Source organism: Chamaea fasciata, unplaced genomic scaffold (assembly GCF_029207755.1).
Source record: "Chamaea fasciata isolate MVZ Bird 193981 ecotype frontalis unplaced genomic scaffold, bChaFas1.0.hap1 SCAF_6, whole genome shotgun sequence".
Classification (NCBI taxonomy): Eukaryota; Metazoa; Chordata; class Aves; order Passeriformes; family Sylviidae; genus Chamaea; species Chamaea fasciata.
The window spans coordinates 70,040,467-70,060,019 of NW_027094091.1; the positions used below are offsets into that span (position 1 = coordinate 70,040,467).

At 50.0% G+C, this 19,553-nt stretch overlaps 2 protein-coding genes across 9 annotated transcripts in view; both read right to left on the reverse strand.

The window, feature by feature from the left end:
* Window positions 1–13,086, reverse strand: part of RUFY3 (RUN and FYVE domain containing 3) — a 33,012-nt gene extending 19,926 nt beyond the window's left edge. For 3 of the 7 annotated variants that reach the window (XM_066184730.1, XM_066184728.1, XM_066184733.1), the window contains exon 1: window positions 10,726–11,005. In XM_066184730.1, the coding sequence (XP_066040827.1) occupies window positions 10,726–10,954 (229 nt within the window). In that variant the 5' untranslated portion in view covers window positions 10,955–11,005. Of the gene's footprint in view, window positions 1–5,102; window positions 5,781–10,725; window positions 11,006–11,161; window positions 11,249–12,122; window positions 12,241–12,984 lie in introns of those variants that run through there. The other 4 variants (XM_066184731.1, XM_066184729.1, XM_066184736.1 and 1 more) reach the window with 4 other exon arrangements.
* A 1,348-nt stretch (window positions 13,087–14,434) lies between these two features.
* UTP3 (UTP3 small subunit processome component) lies at window positions 14,435–16,084 on the reverse strand. Of its 2 annotated transcripts, XM_066184719.1 has the most exons (2): window positions 15,842–16,083; window positions 14,435–15,793 (listed from the first exon to the last, which is right to left on the reverse strand). In XM_066184719.1, exons 1-2 carry the CDS (start codon window positions 16,055–16,057, stop codon window positions 14,498–14,500), a joined length of 1,512 nt encoding a protein of 503 aa, XP_066040816.1. In that variant the 5' UTR covers window positions 16,058–16,083; the 3' UTR covers window positions 14,435–14,497. The 2 variants fall into 2 exon arrangements, with proteins under 2 accessions (XP_066040816.1, XP_066040815.1); XM_066184718.1 differs by having other exon boundaries at window positions 14,435–16,084.
* Between the last annotated feature and the right edge of the window lie 3,469 nt (window positions 16,085–19,553).

Here is a 19,553-nt window from a genome sequence, read left to right on the forward strand (position 1 = left end):
CACTGGAATGAACATTCAAGCCAGCTCCTCAGGAAGGGACTGGAAAACTTGCCTCTAATATATTAATCACGAAAATCCCATCTGTTATTTGGACAAAGGAGGGGTTTGCAGTCGCTCTCTTTTGCTGACACAGCAGCAGCATCTCCCTGAAGGAGCAGGGATATTTTCCCGAGCCAAAGAAAGCTTATACAAGTAAACCCTGGGAGAATGGAACAGCATTAGAATTATTTCACACTGCGGCTCAACGTTTACTTTGTTTTTAAAAGTTGAAGTTATTAGGCTAAAATGGAGGTGAGAGTCGAAACCTTTCTGAACCAACGAGCATCACCTCACACAGAGCATCTTGGCAGAAGAACCAAGTTCCTCCAAAGACAGATGAAACAGAATCACAGACTGCCTCGGGTTGGAAGGGACTTCGAAATTCATGCCATTCAACCCCCTGCCTCTGTCCCCTGCACGGGCAGGGACACCTTCCCCTACCCCAGGTTGCTCCAAGCCCCAGCCTGGCCTTGGACACTTGCAGGGATGGGGCAGGCACAGCTTCTCTGGGAAACCTGTGCCAGGGCCTCGCCACCCTCACAGGGAAGAGTTTGTTCCATCGGGAAGGAAAGGTCATGAGGTTTTAAATAGGTCAGGATTTTTAAAATTGTTTGTAAGTACAGAAATTTTAAACGAACTCGTAAGGAGAAGCTGAGCTGTCAGTAAAATAACCTAAAAAAACCCCAGGGCAACAGTTTTGGGAAGTGAAAACCGAGCTTGATATAGAAAGCCCCGAGTGATGGTGCCAGGTCAGCCCTGCTGCTGGGGCTGCTGGGAAAGGCTTGGCCCAGATTTGGGCAAATATCCTTTCATTATGAAAGGGGAACCTCTGGTCCTATTACGACACTTCAACTGCACTCTGATATTCGTTACCTTGGGAATACATTTCAGAGCAAATAAAGAAGGTCGAGAAAGAAAATGAGGTAGATGCTGTTCGTGTTATGGGAGGTACATAACTAATCCTTTCGGGTTAGGTTTGCCAATGTGATGGATCGGGAATTGTTGACGAAGAAAAGGGATCAGCAAAGGGTTTTGGCACCATGTTCAAACACCCTGCAAGCCCAAAATCAGGGAAGCCACCAGGCAGTCTGCGGCCTGGAATGCCAGGAACCATCTACTCAGGACAAAGTAGCTTAAAAAACCCATCTGTTTTAAAACCCACTGCATAAAAATGCCATCTCTAAATACACACATATACAGAGAGCCTTGCATACCGAAGAAAAGAGCAGTCAAAGATCTGCAACAAACCAGAATGAAATAAAGAAAGAAGTACAGACAACTTGGAAATTCCCAGCCCACTCTCCATTACACCTATGGGACAAATAAACAGCCAGTGGACGTCCCACGAAGCCACAGTTCAATGCCACCCTAGGTCTTACTCCTATCTCCACATGATTACCATCAAATAACTACCCAATTTCTCTATGTTGTAACTGTGTGCAGCTATATGGAGTATTTCTGCACAACCAGCCTGTTTTCAGAGGGAAACACATGACTGACTGCAATGGGAAATTTCTCATCCTATTTTAGTCCTTCATAGTTTACACCAAGAAAATAAAAACCCAAGCCCTTGGGGTTCTTTTTTTCCCCCCATCTTTCACTTTCCAGTTTGGTTGACACCCAATTGGTTTCTCTGGAGTAGTTTGGACTCACCACCTCTGAGGGAAATAACCTGCCCCAAGTTCCCCAGCTCTGACTTCATTTAGACTGACACAGCTTTAAAGGGCAAAGAAAACAATTACTCTTAAGAGTAATTTCTGAATTCAAGTCTGGATTACATGACCTAACTGCAATTCCCAAGATTTATGACCACAAACATGCTGTAATTCATTTAACTTGCATTTACTGACTTCATATTTCTCCTATTAAATCTGGTCTTCAGCTCCTTCAAACATCTCATCTGTTTAGGGGTTTCTATCACCAGATGTATTTTAAGAGTTTTTATCCAACTACAGAGCCATCTCATGCAGGTTTTTGTCCACACCTAGAAGGTCCCTGACACTCTCAGTACAATACAGATCTGTTCTGTAATAGGAAAGGCCCGAAGCACTGAAAAATTCTACCTCTCCTGTGACTTTGCTGTTCCTATTCCACACTACTGGAGAAACCCTAAACCCACGTTAACAGCTGCCAGCCAGCAAAACAAAAGTATAAGCAGTAAGGTTATGCTGCTTCCCTAAACCATTCTGAGGTACGCAAAGAAACATGGAAAAACGCTTGGATAGAAAATGGAGAGAAAAGGTAAAATCTGATGGATGATTCAATAACCACTGCAACAGAGTAACGGGCAGGAGGTTTTAAGAGGAGCATCTGCTTTTCCTGAAGAGCTCTACAGCTGCTTGTCAGGGCATTCTATGCAAGTGCGTGTCACAACCTAAAACTTTCAAATTACTGGTCAAAGAAAGTGAAGAAATCTGACCTTAGCTTCCACCCTGTACAAAAGATAATTTCATCTTCGCATGTTATAAATTCTAATTCAAATTGCTCCTCTTAGTGCAATTGAGGAAGATTAATAAAAAGAGGAATACTGTAGCTCTTCAAAGTTCTCTCCAGTTAGCACATGTACTCCTTCTGAACACTATTACAAGGTAATCCCATGAGGACAAAAATTTCCACAGCTCTGTCGTGAAGCTCCTCATGATTATTCAAGATACAAATTGAACATCCAATGAAATGACCTAAAAAAAAGGCCATTTTGTGTAACTTCTCCCCAAAGCCGAGACCAGTGTTCGCTGCCACTCATGCACACAGTGTTCAACATTCAACAGAAATACAGTCCAGGTGGTTTTTTACCTCCATCCCTTAAAGCTGCCTCAAAGATCGTCACACGCGTTGCAAGCAAACAAGATTAACAAACACTAATGTCACATTTAATTCTGAGGGGCCTGCAGAGAACAGTAAGGTTCCCAGAGTCTTATTAAGAATCACGGCCTGTTTAGAAAAAACAGTTCTTTTTCTAATCCAAGCAGATTTGCAGTAAACAGCAGAATCTGCTTATTTTCTTACGCACACAGAATTGTTTCAATCAACTGAAAAAGTGTATTAATTGCTTTTACTGTTAAACTGAGCACCCATGCCACGGGTTATATGGAATATACGCAGTTGCAAGCAACTCAGTATCTGCTGCTTGCTTTTAATTTGAAGAAAAGTTTTGCTTAGCTGCTCTCAAGCTCCAGCTCTGTGCAGGACTGGAACTGCTGTGACTGGCTCTGAAGGCAGGATGGCTGCTTGAGGGCTGGGGGCACAGCAGATCCCAGGAAGAAGAGAGGCCAGGGACAAAGCTCTCCAGAGGCAGCAAGAGCTGAGGGACAGCAAATTGAAGGCTTCCAATCTTTATTCCAACAAGCTGCTGGATTCGGTACTTACCGCAATATATATTTCACATGTCTTGATTTCTAAGGAAAAAGCTGTCCCCCTTTGTTATGCCTTTGGCAGAATTCTACAGCTTTTGGGTTTGGTTTTTTTTCCTTTTCTTCTTCATAATGCCTACGTTTGCACATCAGGGTTTTTTTTTTTTGTGGAGACACTCCCAGGGACAGGAGCCCACGCTCCTGTACCCCTGACCTGTGCACAGCCTGCAGACACAGCAGCAGTGCTGATGCAGTGGCACCAGACCCAACACCGGGATACAGCTGTGTCAGCTTTCCTATTGTCAACGCTGTTCCTGACCTTCCCTGTTCAAAATACGACTTGGATCCACATACACCCTCCCAACCAACGAGTAACCTCAATTTAGGCGAGCATAAACATCTCCAGGGAGGTTGTTACGGTACTGCTCCTTTGCGTTTATTTTTGACATATGAATTAAATAATAGGGTAAAGAAATGAGCAGATGCTGTTTTCTAACCCCCTTCTGGTGTTCGCCAGAGAGCGACTGTAATTACACCTTGAAAAACGCTGGAGTAAGACCAAGGCAGGCCTCAGTGTCACACACAAGAACACGGGAACTGGAAGACGACCGAATTCCTGCTCACCCTGCACTCACCTCCTTGAACCCCTGGGATACGCTTCAGAGGGAATGTTAAATTTCTCCTTTTGAAACCTCCCACTGCGTGACTAAGTACTTGGCAAGCCAAATCCAAACCCAAGGGCTACTGTCACTGAAAGCAGCTGTCAAATGGAAATTAAATTATCCCTTGGAAATTTATTTTTAAAGCTTAAATCCCCACCACAATTTCACTTGCCTCATTCAGCAAGGCAATGCAAGACACCGCTGACTTAACCAGGCAGCGTTAAACGGGTCAAGCGAGACTGCTTGGTGGAGTCAGGCATTTCAGGAGTTACTGGAAGAGTTACTGGAAAAGGGTCAGGCATGAGAGGCTGGGGCCTCCTCGCTCTAAAACCAAAGGGTGCATCCAGCAAGGGCGCTCAGAACCTCAGCACCCGCAGAAACTTATCACCTCTCCTTCTTCCCCGCTTGTTTACTGGCAGAGCACTGCGTAGACGTCCTCTCATGATGTCAGTACTCTCAGAGCATTCCATCCTCGTCCTGGTTTTAAACTGCTTATCAACCCAGACGACAAATCGTTTTTCCAGGGGAAGGTGAGATGTGCTCCATCTCCACGTTTCAGGCCTCCAAAGCCATTACAAACAGCGGCAGGCTCATCAGAGGCGAGCCGGGCCACTGTGATGGCATCGTCACCTGACAGCGGGCATCGCTGCGTAATCGCTGGGGCTCTCCAAAAACTCCCCACCACCAGGCACACGCTGGGGTGCCGCCACCGTGCTCCCCCGGGACCGGCCGGCAGCTCATTAACAGAGCTCCCAGCCCCCGGTTCGAGAGCAAAATCACGATTAAACGTTCTCGCTGAGCACGCATCCTTCCTGAGCCACACAAACCTGATAGAGCTACAAAAGACAATCCATCGCACACCTGCCTTAGAGGGCCGGGTGACAAATTCTGAGGGCAGCCCGAAGCAGCCGCCGGGCTCTCTGCTCTGCCCACGGCTGTCCAGGCTCTGCGGGCAGGCCACGGGCATGTGGTCCTGGAGACGCCCCCTCCCAAGCCGTGCAGCGCCGGCACCACGCCGGCCCGGGGCTCCCGGGGCACAGCCGCACCGTACCTTCGTGGGTAGGCTCGGGGTCGGGTGTCAGCGAGATGTCATCCAGCTCGCGCAAGCACAGCCACTCTCCATCCATCGACACGCGGAATTTGCACAGATAGATGGTCTCCATGGCAGCCTGAGTGATCTTGTCTGTGGTGGGGGTTGGCATGTCGCTTTGAGGCGTCAGAGCAGACATGATGACTCAGCTGGTACAACAACAACGGGGGCAAAATAAGGACTAAAAACAAAAGCTTTCTGAAGAAGAAAATCAGAAATACCTTGCGATTAAAGGACAGATTGCTCAGGATCACAGAGGCTGCTCTGGCCTTTTCATAGATCAAGCAAGGTAAAAACGCTGCTCCTTCCCGCTTAGCTCTGCCTCGCTCCTTTCCACCGACTGCCGTCGTCTCCAGCTACGCTAGAGGCTACTGATCCTCAGCATCCATAGAAAACCTGGCCTCTGCACCACAGGCAGCAGGGAAAAACAAGTTAAAAATATATTAAAAAAAGAAAAAAGAAAAAAAGAAAAAGGCAGCAGAAGCAAAAAGAACGTCTTCCCCCGGTGATGACCCCCGGAAAAAAGCCCCCACAAAGGACGAGCGGAGAGGCAGCGTCCCGGTGCGCCGAGATGCGAGCGCCGGTCCCCTCTGCCGGCGCAGCCCGGGCAGCGAGTGCCGCCGGGATTGGCTGTGGCGGGGAGCAGGGTGGTGACCAAAATGGCTGACTAATGAACGGAGCTGGAAACCCAGGCTCATGTGATCGCCTGCGATTCCCAGGATGCTGCCGAGGCGCTGCTGATGCGGGGCCCGCCGGCAGGCGCTCCTGGGCACAGCGCCTCCTCGCCGGGCCGTGCCAGCCCGCCGGGGAGCGGGCAGAGCGCCGCCGCACCCCCCAGCCGGCGGCCCCGGAATACAAAGGAGCTGCGCCCGCCATACAAAGCCGCGTTTGTATTCCGCTCGCGTCCCTGCGTGCCGCTACTGGAATTCAATCGGCACCTTTGTTTTCACAGGAGGTGTGCGAGGCGCAGTTTTTGCGTTTTATCCGCTGTGCCACCTCCTCAGGAGGCGCCTCGGAGCTAAAATTCCCCATGTACAAAAAAGGTTAGGATGGATTTAGTGTCCCAAGGTAACTGGAGGGAAAAAATGATCTGGCTCTAAGCGCTCCAGTGACTGAGGATGAAGCTCTTTCAGCAGGGCATGTGCACACGGAAGGACAATAAAGGAGAACACCACAAACACTGTGACCCAATCTTGTACTTTTAAAAATCTCCTCGGAACATTGTGCTGCTCAGGTGAGGCTGACAAAGAAATATTGTCTCTCGGGCGGAAGAGAAACAGGCTTTCAAGCTCTCAACAATAATATAATGATAGTATTTTATAATAACAGCACTGCATTCCCTGTCCCTTCCTGGCTGGCTGAACCTCGCCTGCGTCCCCAACCCACGCGGGACAAGAGGTCCCAAGTCACCAGACAGGCTTGACATTCCCAAGATCGGAGTAGTGTCACCACCCACTTCAACAACGCTATCAGGCACCAATAAATTAGCTTATCTGCCTTCATTCCTGTGTGGCTCCAATGTATTTGAGGAGAGCACACGTATAACATCCATCTGAAATGGACGGTCAGCCTTGGAGAAGGCTGTCACCAGAACAATACGCTGATAAGAACGTGCGCCCAATGTCTGGGACCTTGATTACTCTCCCTGCTTTTCCTTCCCCTTACAAATACTCAAAAGGATGTACATCTCTCTCAGGGATGCGAAATGCCCAAACGGATTGCGGGATGCGGAATTCGGCGTGCCAATGCATACAGCTTTGGGGAAAAAAACGGCACCCATCATGTAAAGGGAAAAAGGATTAAGAGCTGCTATTTCTGACTGGCAGGAGGAAGCAGTTGCTTTCGGTGAAAACTTCCTGCTTAGTGCAGCACATTTTGACTCAGCAACTCTTTCCCCATTAGGCCAAAACCAGCCAAGCACCACACAGCCTGTTCCGACAGCGACGCAAAGGGCAATTATTTCACAGAAAACAAGAATTGCTATTGTTTCTTCTCCCCGGGAGAACAGAGTTTATAAATCGCGCTGACAGCATCTTAACTCGTATATTTATACGCCTTTTCAGCAATCAGAGCCTCGAGTTGCAGCATCCACACCGCACCACCACAAATTCTAAGCACAGTGAAAGTGGCCACAGCTGCTGGCCCCGGCGAACCCTTGGGCAGGGTCTATACGAACAGCACACGGTCAAAACAAACCCTTTAGAATCAACAAAGCACCACAAGCTATTGCTCAAGCTATTATCCAACAGCTCTCATTAACAGACAGTTTTAATTTTGTTTTCAAAGCAATTAGAAATACCAACAGCGCTGGGCGTAACCCTGCAGCTCCCATTTCACAACACGGGTCTTCAGCTGAGCTCAGCACAAGTAAGAGCCCTGCACAGCAGGATCACAGGGAAGATCTAAAAAATTAGGAACGGTTCAACTTCCATTGGTTTTAACATGCAGAAATAACAGAGGCCAATAATTCCCTTCCAGATGAGTTCTATTTTCAGGCTCCTTTATGCAACGATCCTGCTGCAAATACTCCAAAGGAATACTTGAAGTATTGGAAAACGTTCTTTGACTGACTTATTTCCAAAAAAAAAAAAAAAAAAGAAAGAAAAAAACCAAAAAACCCCAAAAAAACCCCAAAAAACCCCTACACCCGAACAGGAACTGTGTAACTTACTGACCTGTGACCTTTCAATCACCACCTGAAAGCCACAAGACAAACCTTCCCCTATCCCCATCCCGTGCCCCAAAGTGATAAAAGCAACAGAGCATCTCATGAAGAAACTAAAGAAAGGTTATCAAATATTTGTGTTTTGTAAAACCTTTCATACAACTACCAGGCAACTCAAGGGCACCTGATAAGGCTCCGTCAGGGTCCCAGGATGGTCACGGACACAGGAAAACCCAAATCACAGATATACGCAGAGGAGTTTGTGCAGGATGAACCACTTTCTCAAACCAGTCAGGCAGCCTTGACTGGTCCTACAAACCCTCCTGTGAGCTACACTTTGGCACAAGCCCTTAGAAGCTTTGGCTGGATTGCAAAACATAGCAGGGTTCTGCCAAAACATTTTTAAGATTAAAGAGTCACACACTGACTGCACTGGAATTTTAAGACCAACCACCTGAACACCAAGCACTCCATCAGCCACCAGTATTTGGGAGCTCAGCTGTACTGCACAGTATTTTGAGTTTCAAAGCTGAATGAATTAGAATAATCTACGCAAAGAAACCCAAACAATTTTGCAAACCACCCTTAGGATTCCAGGGAGCATCTTTGGGTGTGTACTTTTATTCTCAGAGCCTGTGAGCAACCTGTGTTTCCATCATTAGGAGGAAGTTTTCCCCCCTCACCGTGTAGAGATTGCAAAGCAAAAAGGACAAAGCCATCCCTGACACGGAATGTAATCTAAAAAGATAAAACTAGCGACACAGCACCTACATGGCAAAGTCTGCTTCTGACTGCCTCTGTCAGCACAGATATGCACATTACCTCAAACAGCAGCTACTCCCAACCCCACAAGCTAAAACAGGAATGGGAAAAAGGAAGTTTAACAATCCAAAAACCAGTAACAATTTCTTAATTACGAAGTGACGAGTAAGTTTTTCTTTACCTACTGTGAAACACGGAGATATTATTTAAGGATTGAAGTAAATCTCCCAACTGAAGGAAAGGGAAGGAAAAGCCTACTTCTAGTATCATGGTATTGGGTAGGTTTTCAGTGGGAGCAAGGAAAGATTTGGGGTTTGGCTTACAGGTTTTTTTAAGGACAGCCTAATCAAGTTGCTTTTATTGCATTTTAAGGTTTTGCTGCAGGACAGCATGTTTAAGTACATCATTTTGTTCCTTCTGTCTGGAACCACCTGTAACAAGTAAGTAGGTATACAGTATAGTTCAAGGACTGAGTCACAACAGGAAAAAAGAAAAAAGACTTGAAATAAACCTCCAAAGTACTGTGAAACACTGACTTTTTGGTGTAGTGACCACTGCCTCCCTGTAACACCTAAGACTCTGCAGGAACAAATGAAAGATGCTCTTAGAAATGTGAGAACTGGAAAAAACCACAACAAGAAAAAAAGAGATGGTGGGGAAGAGTGATTTACTGACAGAGCTTGCCCCAGAAGAAACAAGAGTCCAAGACACCACGCAAATAAATGCTGATTCCTGTTCCCTCCAGACACTGCTATCACCGCATCAGTCAGTCCCTGAGCGGGCTGTGACACACGACACTGCACAGGCAGCTCCACCTCCACGGCTCACAAGAACAAGGGAACTTTTATGTGCATCTTGTAAAGGTTTTTCCACAAAGCTTACATGAACAATCACTGCAGAATAAGGCTGACATGGGATAAAGCACTGCTCAACCACTGAGCTTCTCCACTAAGTCCTTGTGCTCAAATGTGCTCATCTCAATGCTTCAGTGTCCCCACATCCAGATAAGATCTTCTCACAAAGTTTGAACAGCTAAGATTAAATAAGGCTTTTCTTTAAGCCTTCTTTTCTGTCACAGGTAGCTCGACCCCTTTCATGCACATCACAGGGTTTACTGTGGGTAAAGATCTCCTGATTAGGGAAGAATTACAAGCAAAACTGAAGGTTTTGACAGGGGCCTGTCATTTCAAACGACAATTTAGCAGAGAGGGACTTTGGACGTAAGTTGGCAGTCACAGACAGTCCTTCATAGAGCTCAGAGCAAAGTCAGGGCATTTCACCTCCCCTTGGCATTACAGACATGGATTTCTTACCTCACTGATTCTAGCTCTGCTGAGTAATGCCTTCAAGTACATCAGCTTCCAAAGGAGAAAAAAAACAGATACCCGCTCCAAACAAATCAGCTCCTGTGTGAGTGAATGCTCAACTGGGACAGGAGGTGACAAAGCAAAGGCCAAAAGCTCAGTCACACACACTCTGGTGCCAGTCCAGAGAATAAAGCTGCCGGTTATTTTTAGGATGGATAGAAAAGAGAAGATCTCTTCTATATATGCACCCACGCATGCACTTCTTATTTGATTTTAAAACACACCCAAGTACTTCAGAGTACTCCAGCTTCCCCAAATACACCACAAGAACACCATAAGGAGTCTTACAAAGGAGAAGGCTATTTGCCACCCATCACGCCCCACACAGCGATGTGGTCCCCAGCGTGCAGTGCCCTCGCCTCGGGTTTGCTCTCCGCACCAACACCAGGAGGAAGCCCGAGCGGGGGGTTCCCCAGCCCCCAAGCTACACCCCGCGCCCAGGAAGGACAGCCTGTTGGATCTCCAAGGGCGGCACCGATTGTCCTCAAAGGGCTCCCTCTGGGGCAGGTTTTGCTGAGCTGCGGGGCCAGCACAGCTCACCCCCCATCCGCCCCCTTCCCCGCCCCGCCGCCGGGAGCAGCGGCGTGCCCCGCGGGGCAGGGGCAGGTTCGGGGCGGGTGCCCCGAGCCCGGGCGGCCCGTGGCTGCCAGAGCCGCGCGTTCCCGGCCCGGAGCGCTCGGGGCACGGGCAGCCCCGGGCGGGAGCGGAGCGGCGCCCAGGGACCCCCGGCCCGCCGCCCACCCCGCCTCGAGGGAGGCTCCCGGCCCGGGAACAGCCCCGCCGTACTCACGGGCTCCGTCCGGCCCCGGGTAGCTCAGCACCAGCACGGGCAGCGCGGCCCCGCCGCGGGGCGCCGGGGGTCTCCACAGCCCGGGCGGCGCGGCCGCGGCGCCGCCTCCATGGCCGGGGTAGAGGAGGAAGAACGGCGGCGAGGCAGGGCGCGCCTCCTCCTCCTCCTCCTCCTCTGCCGCCGCTGCCGCCGCCGCCGCCGCCTCTCCGGGCTCGGGCCGCCGCTCCATGCCGGGGGACAGCTCCGCTTGGGCCCCGTCCCGGGAACTTTCCGGCGGCGGCGGCAGCGCTGCCCGCTCCGCCTCCGCCATCGCCGCCCCGGCCCCCGCCCCGCCCCGCCCCGGCCGCCGCCGCCCCCAGGGGCTCCCCCCGCCCCGCCGGCAGCGCGGGAGGCGACAACCGCAGCCGCCACCCGCTGGCGGTGCACGGACTCGGACCTGAGAAAGCGGAGCCAGGGCACCATCTCCGGCCTCCCCTCGGCTTCTCCCGGCGTGAGAGCTCAGCCACAGCAGCGTGTGGAGATCCTGGGACAAAAGGGGACAAAGTCCAAGTGTATTCTTTAGTGTTAAATCTGTCAAATACAGCGTACTACTGGGAATTTCACTGGGGAGATTCTTTCAGAAGACGAAGCAATGAATGTGGACTGTGGTGTTGTCAGCAGGCAGGAGGCACATAAATCTGCCAGTTTTTAAAGAACACCCTGCCTTCCGTGCACTTGGGTCAAGCAGAAGCACGTTGCTGCTTTCTTTTCAAATCTCGCATTAAAATTGCAAAAGCGAAGCTGTAAAGGCTACTGATTTCTGGAGACTGATTTTCCAGCACTGCCCCAAGTCATGCAACATGTTGCAAGCAATTGAACAGATGCTTTAATCCACTTTACAAATCTCACAGCTGAATGTTTGAATTTCTACAAGCTAACAAGAGTAAAACAATGCCCAGACTGTGTGTGATGGAATATTTTGGAACACAGCTAGGAAAACCTACACAGCCAGGAAAACAGCAGCAAATGTATTTCCATGTGGGTTATTCAATATATTTTCCTTGCCTGTATAAATAGAAATTTCAGGTTGTGATGCAGAAAGCATTGTGTCCCCTCTCTGCCACTGTACTTTCCTGCCCAAGCTTCCTAAGGCAGCCACCTGGATGCTCATCACCCCCCAAGGATTACGTCTTCCAGGCGTAGAAAAACAAAAAGAATAGCTCAAACCTTGGAGCTTCCTACACTTTGCCTATGTCAGTTTAAATACAAATTATTTACGCCCAGGTGTGGACGGGACTGACTGTCCTTTGGACTACCGTGCTCCAAGCAGGAGGATGGAAAGGACCCAGGGCAGGTACTTCCATTGCTGTGAGGGTGACAGAGGTGAGACAAAGCTGTTACCTGAGGTGAGTCCTCACCTGCTTTAGGTGCTGCTGAGGCTGCCAGCCCTCTCCAAGCAGGACGCTGGCAAGGACAAGTGCCATCTCATGGCTCAAGCATTTCTTGGCAGTGTCAGCACCTTCTCCAGAAGCAATACTGGAAAAGGGAAAAAGCAGCATTAACCAGGACTTTGATCCACTCCTTGCTTCTTTTCCTGATCGCCTGTGGTCCTTGCTTGATTTCATGTGTCCATTTCCATAGGGATTTTCAAAACCTGTTCTCCAGGAGGAATTTTCCTTCAACACAAAACATTACCCCAAGTATTTCTTAAGAGACACTGTACAGTGTCGTCCCCCCTCCCACAGCATTAATAATCACAGCATTCCCACGATCAGCCATACCTAAAAGCATATGGGAATTATGTTTATGGCTTTGTCCAATCTCTGAACTAATCAGGTGGACATAATGCCTGGTTAATCTTCATTAACGCAGGGGCTGTGCTGTGCCATCTGCCGGCAGGCAGGGCCAGGCCCCTGACATGCAGTGTTCCCTCCAGCCTTCAGCCTAATCCCAGAGTTTCTGGGGAATGTGTCTGTAATGGCACACCGATTTGTTATTTCCCTTATGAAGCGCTCAGATAGAAGCCGCCAGAATCTTGCTCGCCTGCTGCTTGGAGCTTTCCAAGGAAGCACAAAGCCAGATCCATGAATGACCATTAGCTCCTCATTTTTCTATCAAGTGCGAAAGGAGCGCAAGCAGGTTCTGTAGTAATGAGATCAGGGAGCATCTCTGCTGGGTATTTTCGACACCCCATGTGATGATGCCTGTTACACAATATCATCCCTCCCCAGAAAAAGCACCTAAGCTGCTTTTTTGCCCAGCATCTTACCCCTTACTGACCTCTTGGCAGAGCCTCCGGAGCATAGCTCAGCGTTATCAGCGGGCAGTCTCCAACCATGATCCCAGTGGGGACCTAAAGGTGGGAAAATTCTACTTCCCTCCTCAGCAAGTGTTCTGGACCCTTCTCCCTGGGAAGAAGGAGCAGGCAACACTGTTGCTCATAGTAAGGGCAGGTGAGTAGTGCACCTGAGACAGGACTGTTCCCATCTGGCCAGCTTAAGCTTATTGTGTTCCTTCCCAACAGCCTGGAAAATTACCAAAATATTCTCCAGCCTGCAGTGACCAGCGTGTTCCTGTCAGAAAGAGGTCTGCGGTGTTAAGGGTTACACAGGGACCCCACGAAAGCACATTTCACTTGCAGAGCACAAGCAGAGCACCTCCACGCTTGTATTACAGAACCTGGCCTGTCCCAGGATCAAGAGCACACACTCATCCCTTGGCTTCCCCCAAGACCATGACACACACAAAACAGCCCCATGACATGCAGATATTACTAAATAAAGCAATTATTCTCCTGAAATAATTTGATATGGAAAACCAATACCTTTCAGATGGTGTGGTACACAAACCAAGGCATGGGCTCCCTGAAACCTGTCCCAGACACAAGTCCAGGTTTACCTGAGACAGTTTTTGTTAAACTTCAGAAAAATTATCACTCATTCCTCTTTCACAGCCCAGATGGGAACTGATCACCCAGAGTCAGCTCCTGGCAAGCGTTTCAGTGCGGGGTTAAAATGCATTTACCCACCAAAAGGCACGGAAGCAATCACAACATCCTCAAAGTTTACCTGCCCACTGAAGACATGTAACACCTCACCCATCTGTAAGGTGGTCCTGCAGCAATGCTACTTAGTCCTGTAGCAGCAGACAACATTTATCATTTATCAGAGGGGAAGTTAATATGTTTATCACATATACGGTCATAAAATCCAATCAAGTCCTTGCTTTGCTTCTCACTGAATTCAGGAAGGGAAACAGTATTTCAGACCACGTGGGACTAAGAAATTTAAAAGTAATGCCCATACATTCAATTGCTAACAAAGGTGCTAAACAGAACAAAAATTAACTACTATTAACCACGTCTCTGCAGCTCAAGACAGGAACAGGATGGACCAGAACAAGACAGCAAAACAGAGGAGGCAAGTGAGAGCTGCTGAACCCCTTTCTCAACCCACCCTCATGAGGTTGCTCCATCCAATCCCATCTCCCCATAAGTCCCACACGGCCCATTTAATTCCCTTTGCCAGATACATTCCTTGCAGTTTCTCAAGGCTTCCTGTTCAGGGAAACACGACAGCATCACAGCAGAGGAAAACACCTTCAGACATGGGCAAGGTGTGGAAAGGGCCCTGTGCCACTCAGAGATGGCACCTTCTAGAAAGCACCCTCTGGAAAAGAAAAACCAAATACCACCCCACGGCCAGTTTCCTGAAGAATAAACCCCACAACATCACGTACAAAAGTTTTATTAGATTCAGTACTGCTACTCGCAGCTCTTACAACAAGAGAACTATCACTTAAGCTTCCTGCTTTTCTTAACCCCGGCCCGAATGCCGGAGAGTTCCCCGGCGTATCTGTGCAGCTCCCTCCGGACCTCGCGGACCTGGCCCTTGCGCCGGATTTTGGCTCTGCGGAATTTCTCCCGATGCTTGACCCGGGGGTTGCGGTCGATCTTCCTCCTTTTGGGCGTGAGGCCTTTGTTCTTGATCATCTGATAGGTCACCCCTCTCTTCTTACCAGGATCCTCTCCTTCCGACACCGCTGCTTCTTCAAGCACATCCTCGTCTCCAGCTCTCTTCCTCTTGAGTGCCAGCTTCTCCTCCATCATCTTGTAGTATTTCAGGGCAGCCTCCTCGTCCAGCTCCGACTCATCCGACGATTCAGCAGCAGCAGCCTGGCCATTAACAGGCGCAGAGGCACGTTTCGGTTTGCTTTTCTTGCCAGCCATGGTGAGAAACACTGAAAACTTGTTTTCCTTCCGTGGCTTCTCTTCCTTCTTGTCATAGTAGTTCCTCAGAAGCACACGGACCTGTGGGGACAGCTTTTGGTCTATAACGGCGAGGTCGTTGATGATGTTTCTGTAGGCCACCAGTCGTTCGATGACCGGGTGACTGTGAACAGGCATCCTCCTGGACTTCAACACCAGATAGAAGCTGATATTGGCACAGTAGTTCAGGTAGAGATGATACTTGGTCTGCAAATAGCGACTGCCCTTCCCCTGGGGGATAGTGCCCTCTCTGACCATCTGCAGCAGCGGGTGCAACTCATCCTTGATCTCCATGAGCTTCACCTCAAAGTCCTCCATCAGCTGCAGGAGCTCTGGGGACTCCTGCTTCAGCAGCTTCAGCTGCTCCTTCTTGGAAAGGGCCTGCAGATCCTTATCAACTTTCTGCCCCTTGCTATCGTGGGTTTTCTGCTGCTCAGCCAGGTAGCCCTGGATCATATCCAGACCATAATCGTCCTCCCCCAGATCCCGCACCAACCGTCTCTGGATGACTTGAGCCTCCTGCTCCTCTTCCTCCTCCTCAGCATCGATTTCTTGCTGGCTCCGCTTGCCCTTGGCCTGGGCATCACTCCCGTAGTCCGTGTCATAGTAGAGCTGCTTGCGCTGGCCCCAGGAGAGCTCATGGGGGAGCTTGGCTTCCGGATGGCGCTCCTCCAAGTCGCTTTCCATGGACAGGTCCCCCTCCTCATCCTCAGCTTCATGTTCATCTTCCTCACCTTCTTCATCTTCTCCATCCTCATCCTCCTCTGCGCTGTACTCCACAAAGGGATTCCGCTCCTCCGTCTCCTCATCCTCCTCCTCCTCCTCCTCCTCCTCCTCCTCGCTGTCCTCGGGCAGCTGCAGACCCAGCACCTCCTCCTCCTCCTCCTCCTCCTCGCTGCCCGCGGCCTCGTCGCCGCTATCCAGGGCGGCCATCACGGCTCGGAACTGCTCCTCGTGGAAGCGCTCCACGTCGTCCGCCAGCTCCTCGGGGCCGGCGCGGCGGCCGGGCACGTCGGCGGGCTCATCGGCGGGCTCATCGGCGGGCTCGGCCCGCGGCCGCAGGACGGTGCCGCGCCGGGTCCGCATGGCTGCCGGCGCCACCGCCGCTGCCAGCTCCGCTCCTTCCGCTGCGTCCCTTCCGCTCGATCCCAGCCCTTCCTGGGCCGGGCCCGGAGCGTCTCCACGCCCCCGGGAGAGGGGAGTGCCCGGGGCGGCCCGCGGGGAGCTGGCGTGTGAGCCGGGCCGGCTCTCAGCGAGCCATGGTGCCACGTGGGAAATAAATAAAATAAAATTAAAAAAAAAAAAAAAAGGCTTTTGTTTCCTCCTCAGGGTTTGCTGTTCCTCTAGAAGTCCTGCCAGCACAGCTGCTGTCTGTGCGGTCATCTTGCAGCAACGAGGAATAAAAAAAAAACCGATGGAAAACGCACCTGACACCTGTGCCCTTGTAACCAAAACTCGGACCTCGGTTCCCTACGACCAGATCAAACTCGGAGAGGAAACAGAAGTATTTGCCAACCAACCTCCTTGGACACCTCCGAGGTTTAGACATGAACTGCCCCGAGCCTTTCCCATCACCGAATCGCACTTTCACAGGGATCCAGGCAGCTCCCGGCAAGAGCCAGGCCCGTTCCCGGGGGCTGCGGGGCAGCTCCAGGCTGCACAGCCGGGCAGCCGCTGCCGCTTCATCACCTCTGCACTCCTTGAATCCACCCCCCTTATGCCAAGAGATCCCTGCGTCCCAGAGAAGGAGCAATTCTGCTTTTTCAACACCTGGGGACCCCTCACTAGGAGGGCTTTTCATGCAGCCTGTATTTACTCTCCTCTGCATTGTCATCCTGTGTTTTTGTGTATCTGTCAGCCGTGACAGAGCACCGGCCCAGCCTCCCACCCTTCCCAAGGGAAAGTTACATTAATACTGAGCCGCAGGGAAGCAGTCTGCTTTTGTGAGCTGCAGGCAGCCCTGCCACATGAACAGAGGAATTAGACACAGGAATTAGTGTAGTCCAAGCTGAGAAACCCAGAGCCTGATAAATTGGGCATGCACACGCCCCAGCAAGAGCAGTTCTGCACACAAGTGCAGGGGCTTTTCCCTCACCACAGAACAGGTGCAGGTGTATTTATAAATGCTCCTGTCCACCTTTTTGTGGGAAAAAAAAACCCAGGTCAAGCAGATATTCAAAACAGCCGAAACAGAGTGAGGTGCACAGCTTTACTCACTTTTTGGTGATTCATTTAGATTCTGATCAATCTGATGGCAAATAGATCTGAGTTTTGACTTTCTGACACACTCAGCCTCTTCACATGGTTGCCTCTGGGTCAAAACTTTCTTGCACAAAGACAGTTTTTGCCTCAGACCACTTTTCCAAATCTGTCCCTGCCCGTTTTCAGCCATCACCTCCCTGGATACAGGCCTGTAGAAGAAAGAGCAACAAGAATAACTTGGCTCTGGAGACACACAACATCCATTACATTTGTTGGCTCTGCCTTGGGGGAAATCCTCACTTGATACTTGGCCACTAAATACAACTGTCCTTGGGGACAAGGGGCAGTCTTGCCATCTGGCTGCTCAGTCCTGCTGGCTTTTTGTGTGAATCCATGCAGAGACATCTGCAGCCAGTTCCTGCCAGGTTAAAATTCCAGGTAACTCCTGCAGCTGTGACTTAGAGAAACCCAGGCCTTTCTCATGTCCCTGGCCTTGACAGTTTCCATCATAAGTGTCCTATTTTTTTTTTTCAAGTCTGCCCTTTCAAAAATTAGCATACTGACTTCCACTTGGACTCTCTTGGATTCAAATGGAATTGACATATTTCCCAACCCAAAGTAAATTTCCAAGAGCTGGAAACATTCTGTGTCTATTCAAACCTTCTCCGGGACTTGGTGAAAGCATCAATCACTTCTGGTGAAGCTGGAGATGAGTTAGTTGATCCAGTCAACCAGGAGCTGCTCATGCCAAACCAGTTTGCTGTAAGCACGGTGGAATCACTGCTACCAAGACAACAATCCGGGGCTGCTGCTGGTCTGTTTAGATGCTCCGTTCTGTTGGCTTCCGAGTGGGAAAGGAGGAGCAAAGAGCAGCACAGGGCAGACTGCTCATGGACGGTGTGTTACGTGGAGAGGCCCAGCGCCTTGGTGCTGTCCAACTCACCCAGCACAGCAACAATTTTGCCTCACTTCACTCAGGCACCTGCCCAGCTTCCTACCTGGAAAATCCTAGTTCAGCATGTCCAAGGCCAATTGGAAGCACAGGACACGTGAACGGAGACTGAAAGCACAGGGCTGGTTCCCATTTCTTTTCCAATTCTCAATTATTCCACCCCTAGCCACCTGCAGGGAGGTTGGGAGTCCAGCTCCCTGCACAGCACATTGCCAAACACCTGTTCACCCAGATAAAATTCCAGAAGTCATCCAGTAAAACAGGGGTAATCCATAAAAATAACAGTCCATAACATAAACTTTCCTCTCAAGAGCTTGTGATCTAGCTAGAAATCCCCAGAGACATGCAGGTGGCTGAAGGGACTGAAAATAGCTCTCGTGTCATCATATCCAGACCAAGGCACTGCACACACACGTGTAGATTTAGCAACCGAAATCCAGATACGCTGAGCACCAGCAGCCAGGGAGAACCACCAAAGTCAACAGGAAGACACAGATATAATTCTGCTCAGCCTCTGCCCTGACTTTTGAAAATCCTCTCCTTGCACGTTCCCAGTGCCACATTTTTGTTAGTGCAGCTAGGCAAAACAGATCAGAGCCAGCCTTCCTTGCATGTTCTCTGTCCTGGTGACAGCGTCCTCCCTTCTTGTATAATCCTAAAAAAATTCTTACACAACAGGGTGACCAAAACAAACAGAACTTTAGACAGACATCCCTACCAGCACCGGTGAGCCAGGTTTATTTTTTACCTCCTGCCAAAAATGGGGCAGAGGGATCATCTTGCCCCTGTTTCAGAGAGAGGGCTGCATAAAACTGTTGTGGGATGGGGAAAGGAAAAGAAAACCCACATTTTTTTCTCTGCTACAGACAGAACCCTCAAGAGAACACAAGGTTTGTAAAGAACTGTGGAAGAACCCAATGCCCTGCAAGGAGTTGGCTGTGACCCATCATCCCCCCCAAGTCCCACGCTCCCCTCGCACATGAGCACTGCTGATGTAACCTGAAAGCTCATTGCATCATGCAGCTGCACGGTGAGGGGTTTGTGCGTGGGGAAAAAGCTCAGAGCACACAACCAGGGGCTTGGAACAGTTCTGGGCTTGGAGATCCAGCCAGCAGGGTCTCTAAGGAAACAGGGGGACATCCTGCAAGGTGACAGGAATCAGGAGGCTTGGCAGCATTGCCAAAAGAGTTCAGCCTCTTGAAGAAGCCTGGCAAGAGCAACCAGGCCCTTGCTAAGCTTGGTCTTCCCTTGAAAAGTGGCTTTTTCTGTACAAGACACATGCAAATGCTACAGAGACAGCCCTGGCCATTATAGGCTGCATTTGCTCTTCAGAAGTTACACAAATGATCCCAAATCTGGGGGAGGGCAAAAAAAAATTTAAAAAATTCCCAGGCCCTCTCCAGTACCACCCTCCTTCAGGGAAAGTCT

Coding starts and splice junctions, on each gene's coding strand:
- UTP3 (XM_066184718.1), bottom strand. CDS start 16,057: ATGCGGACCCGGCGCGGCACCGTCCTGCGGCCGCGGGCCGAGCCCGCC.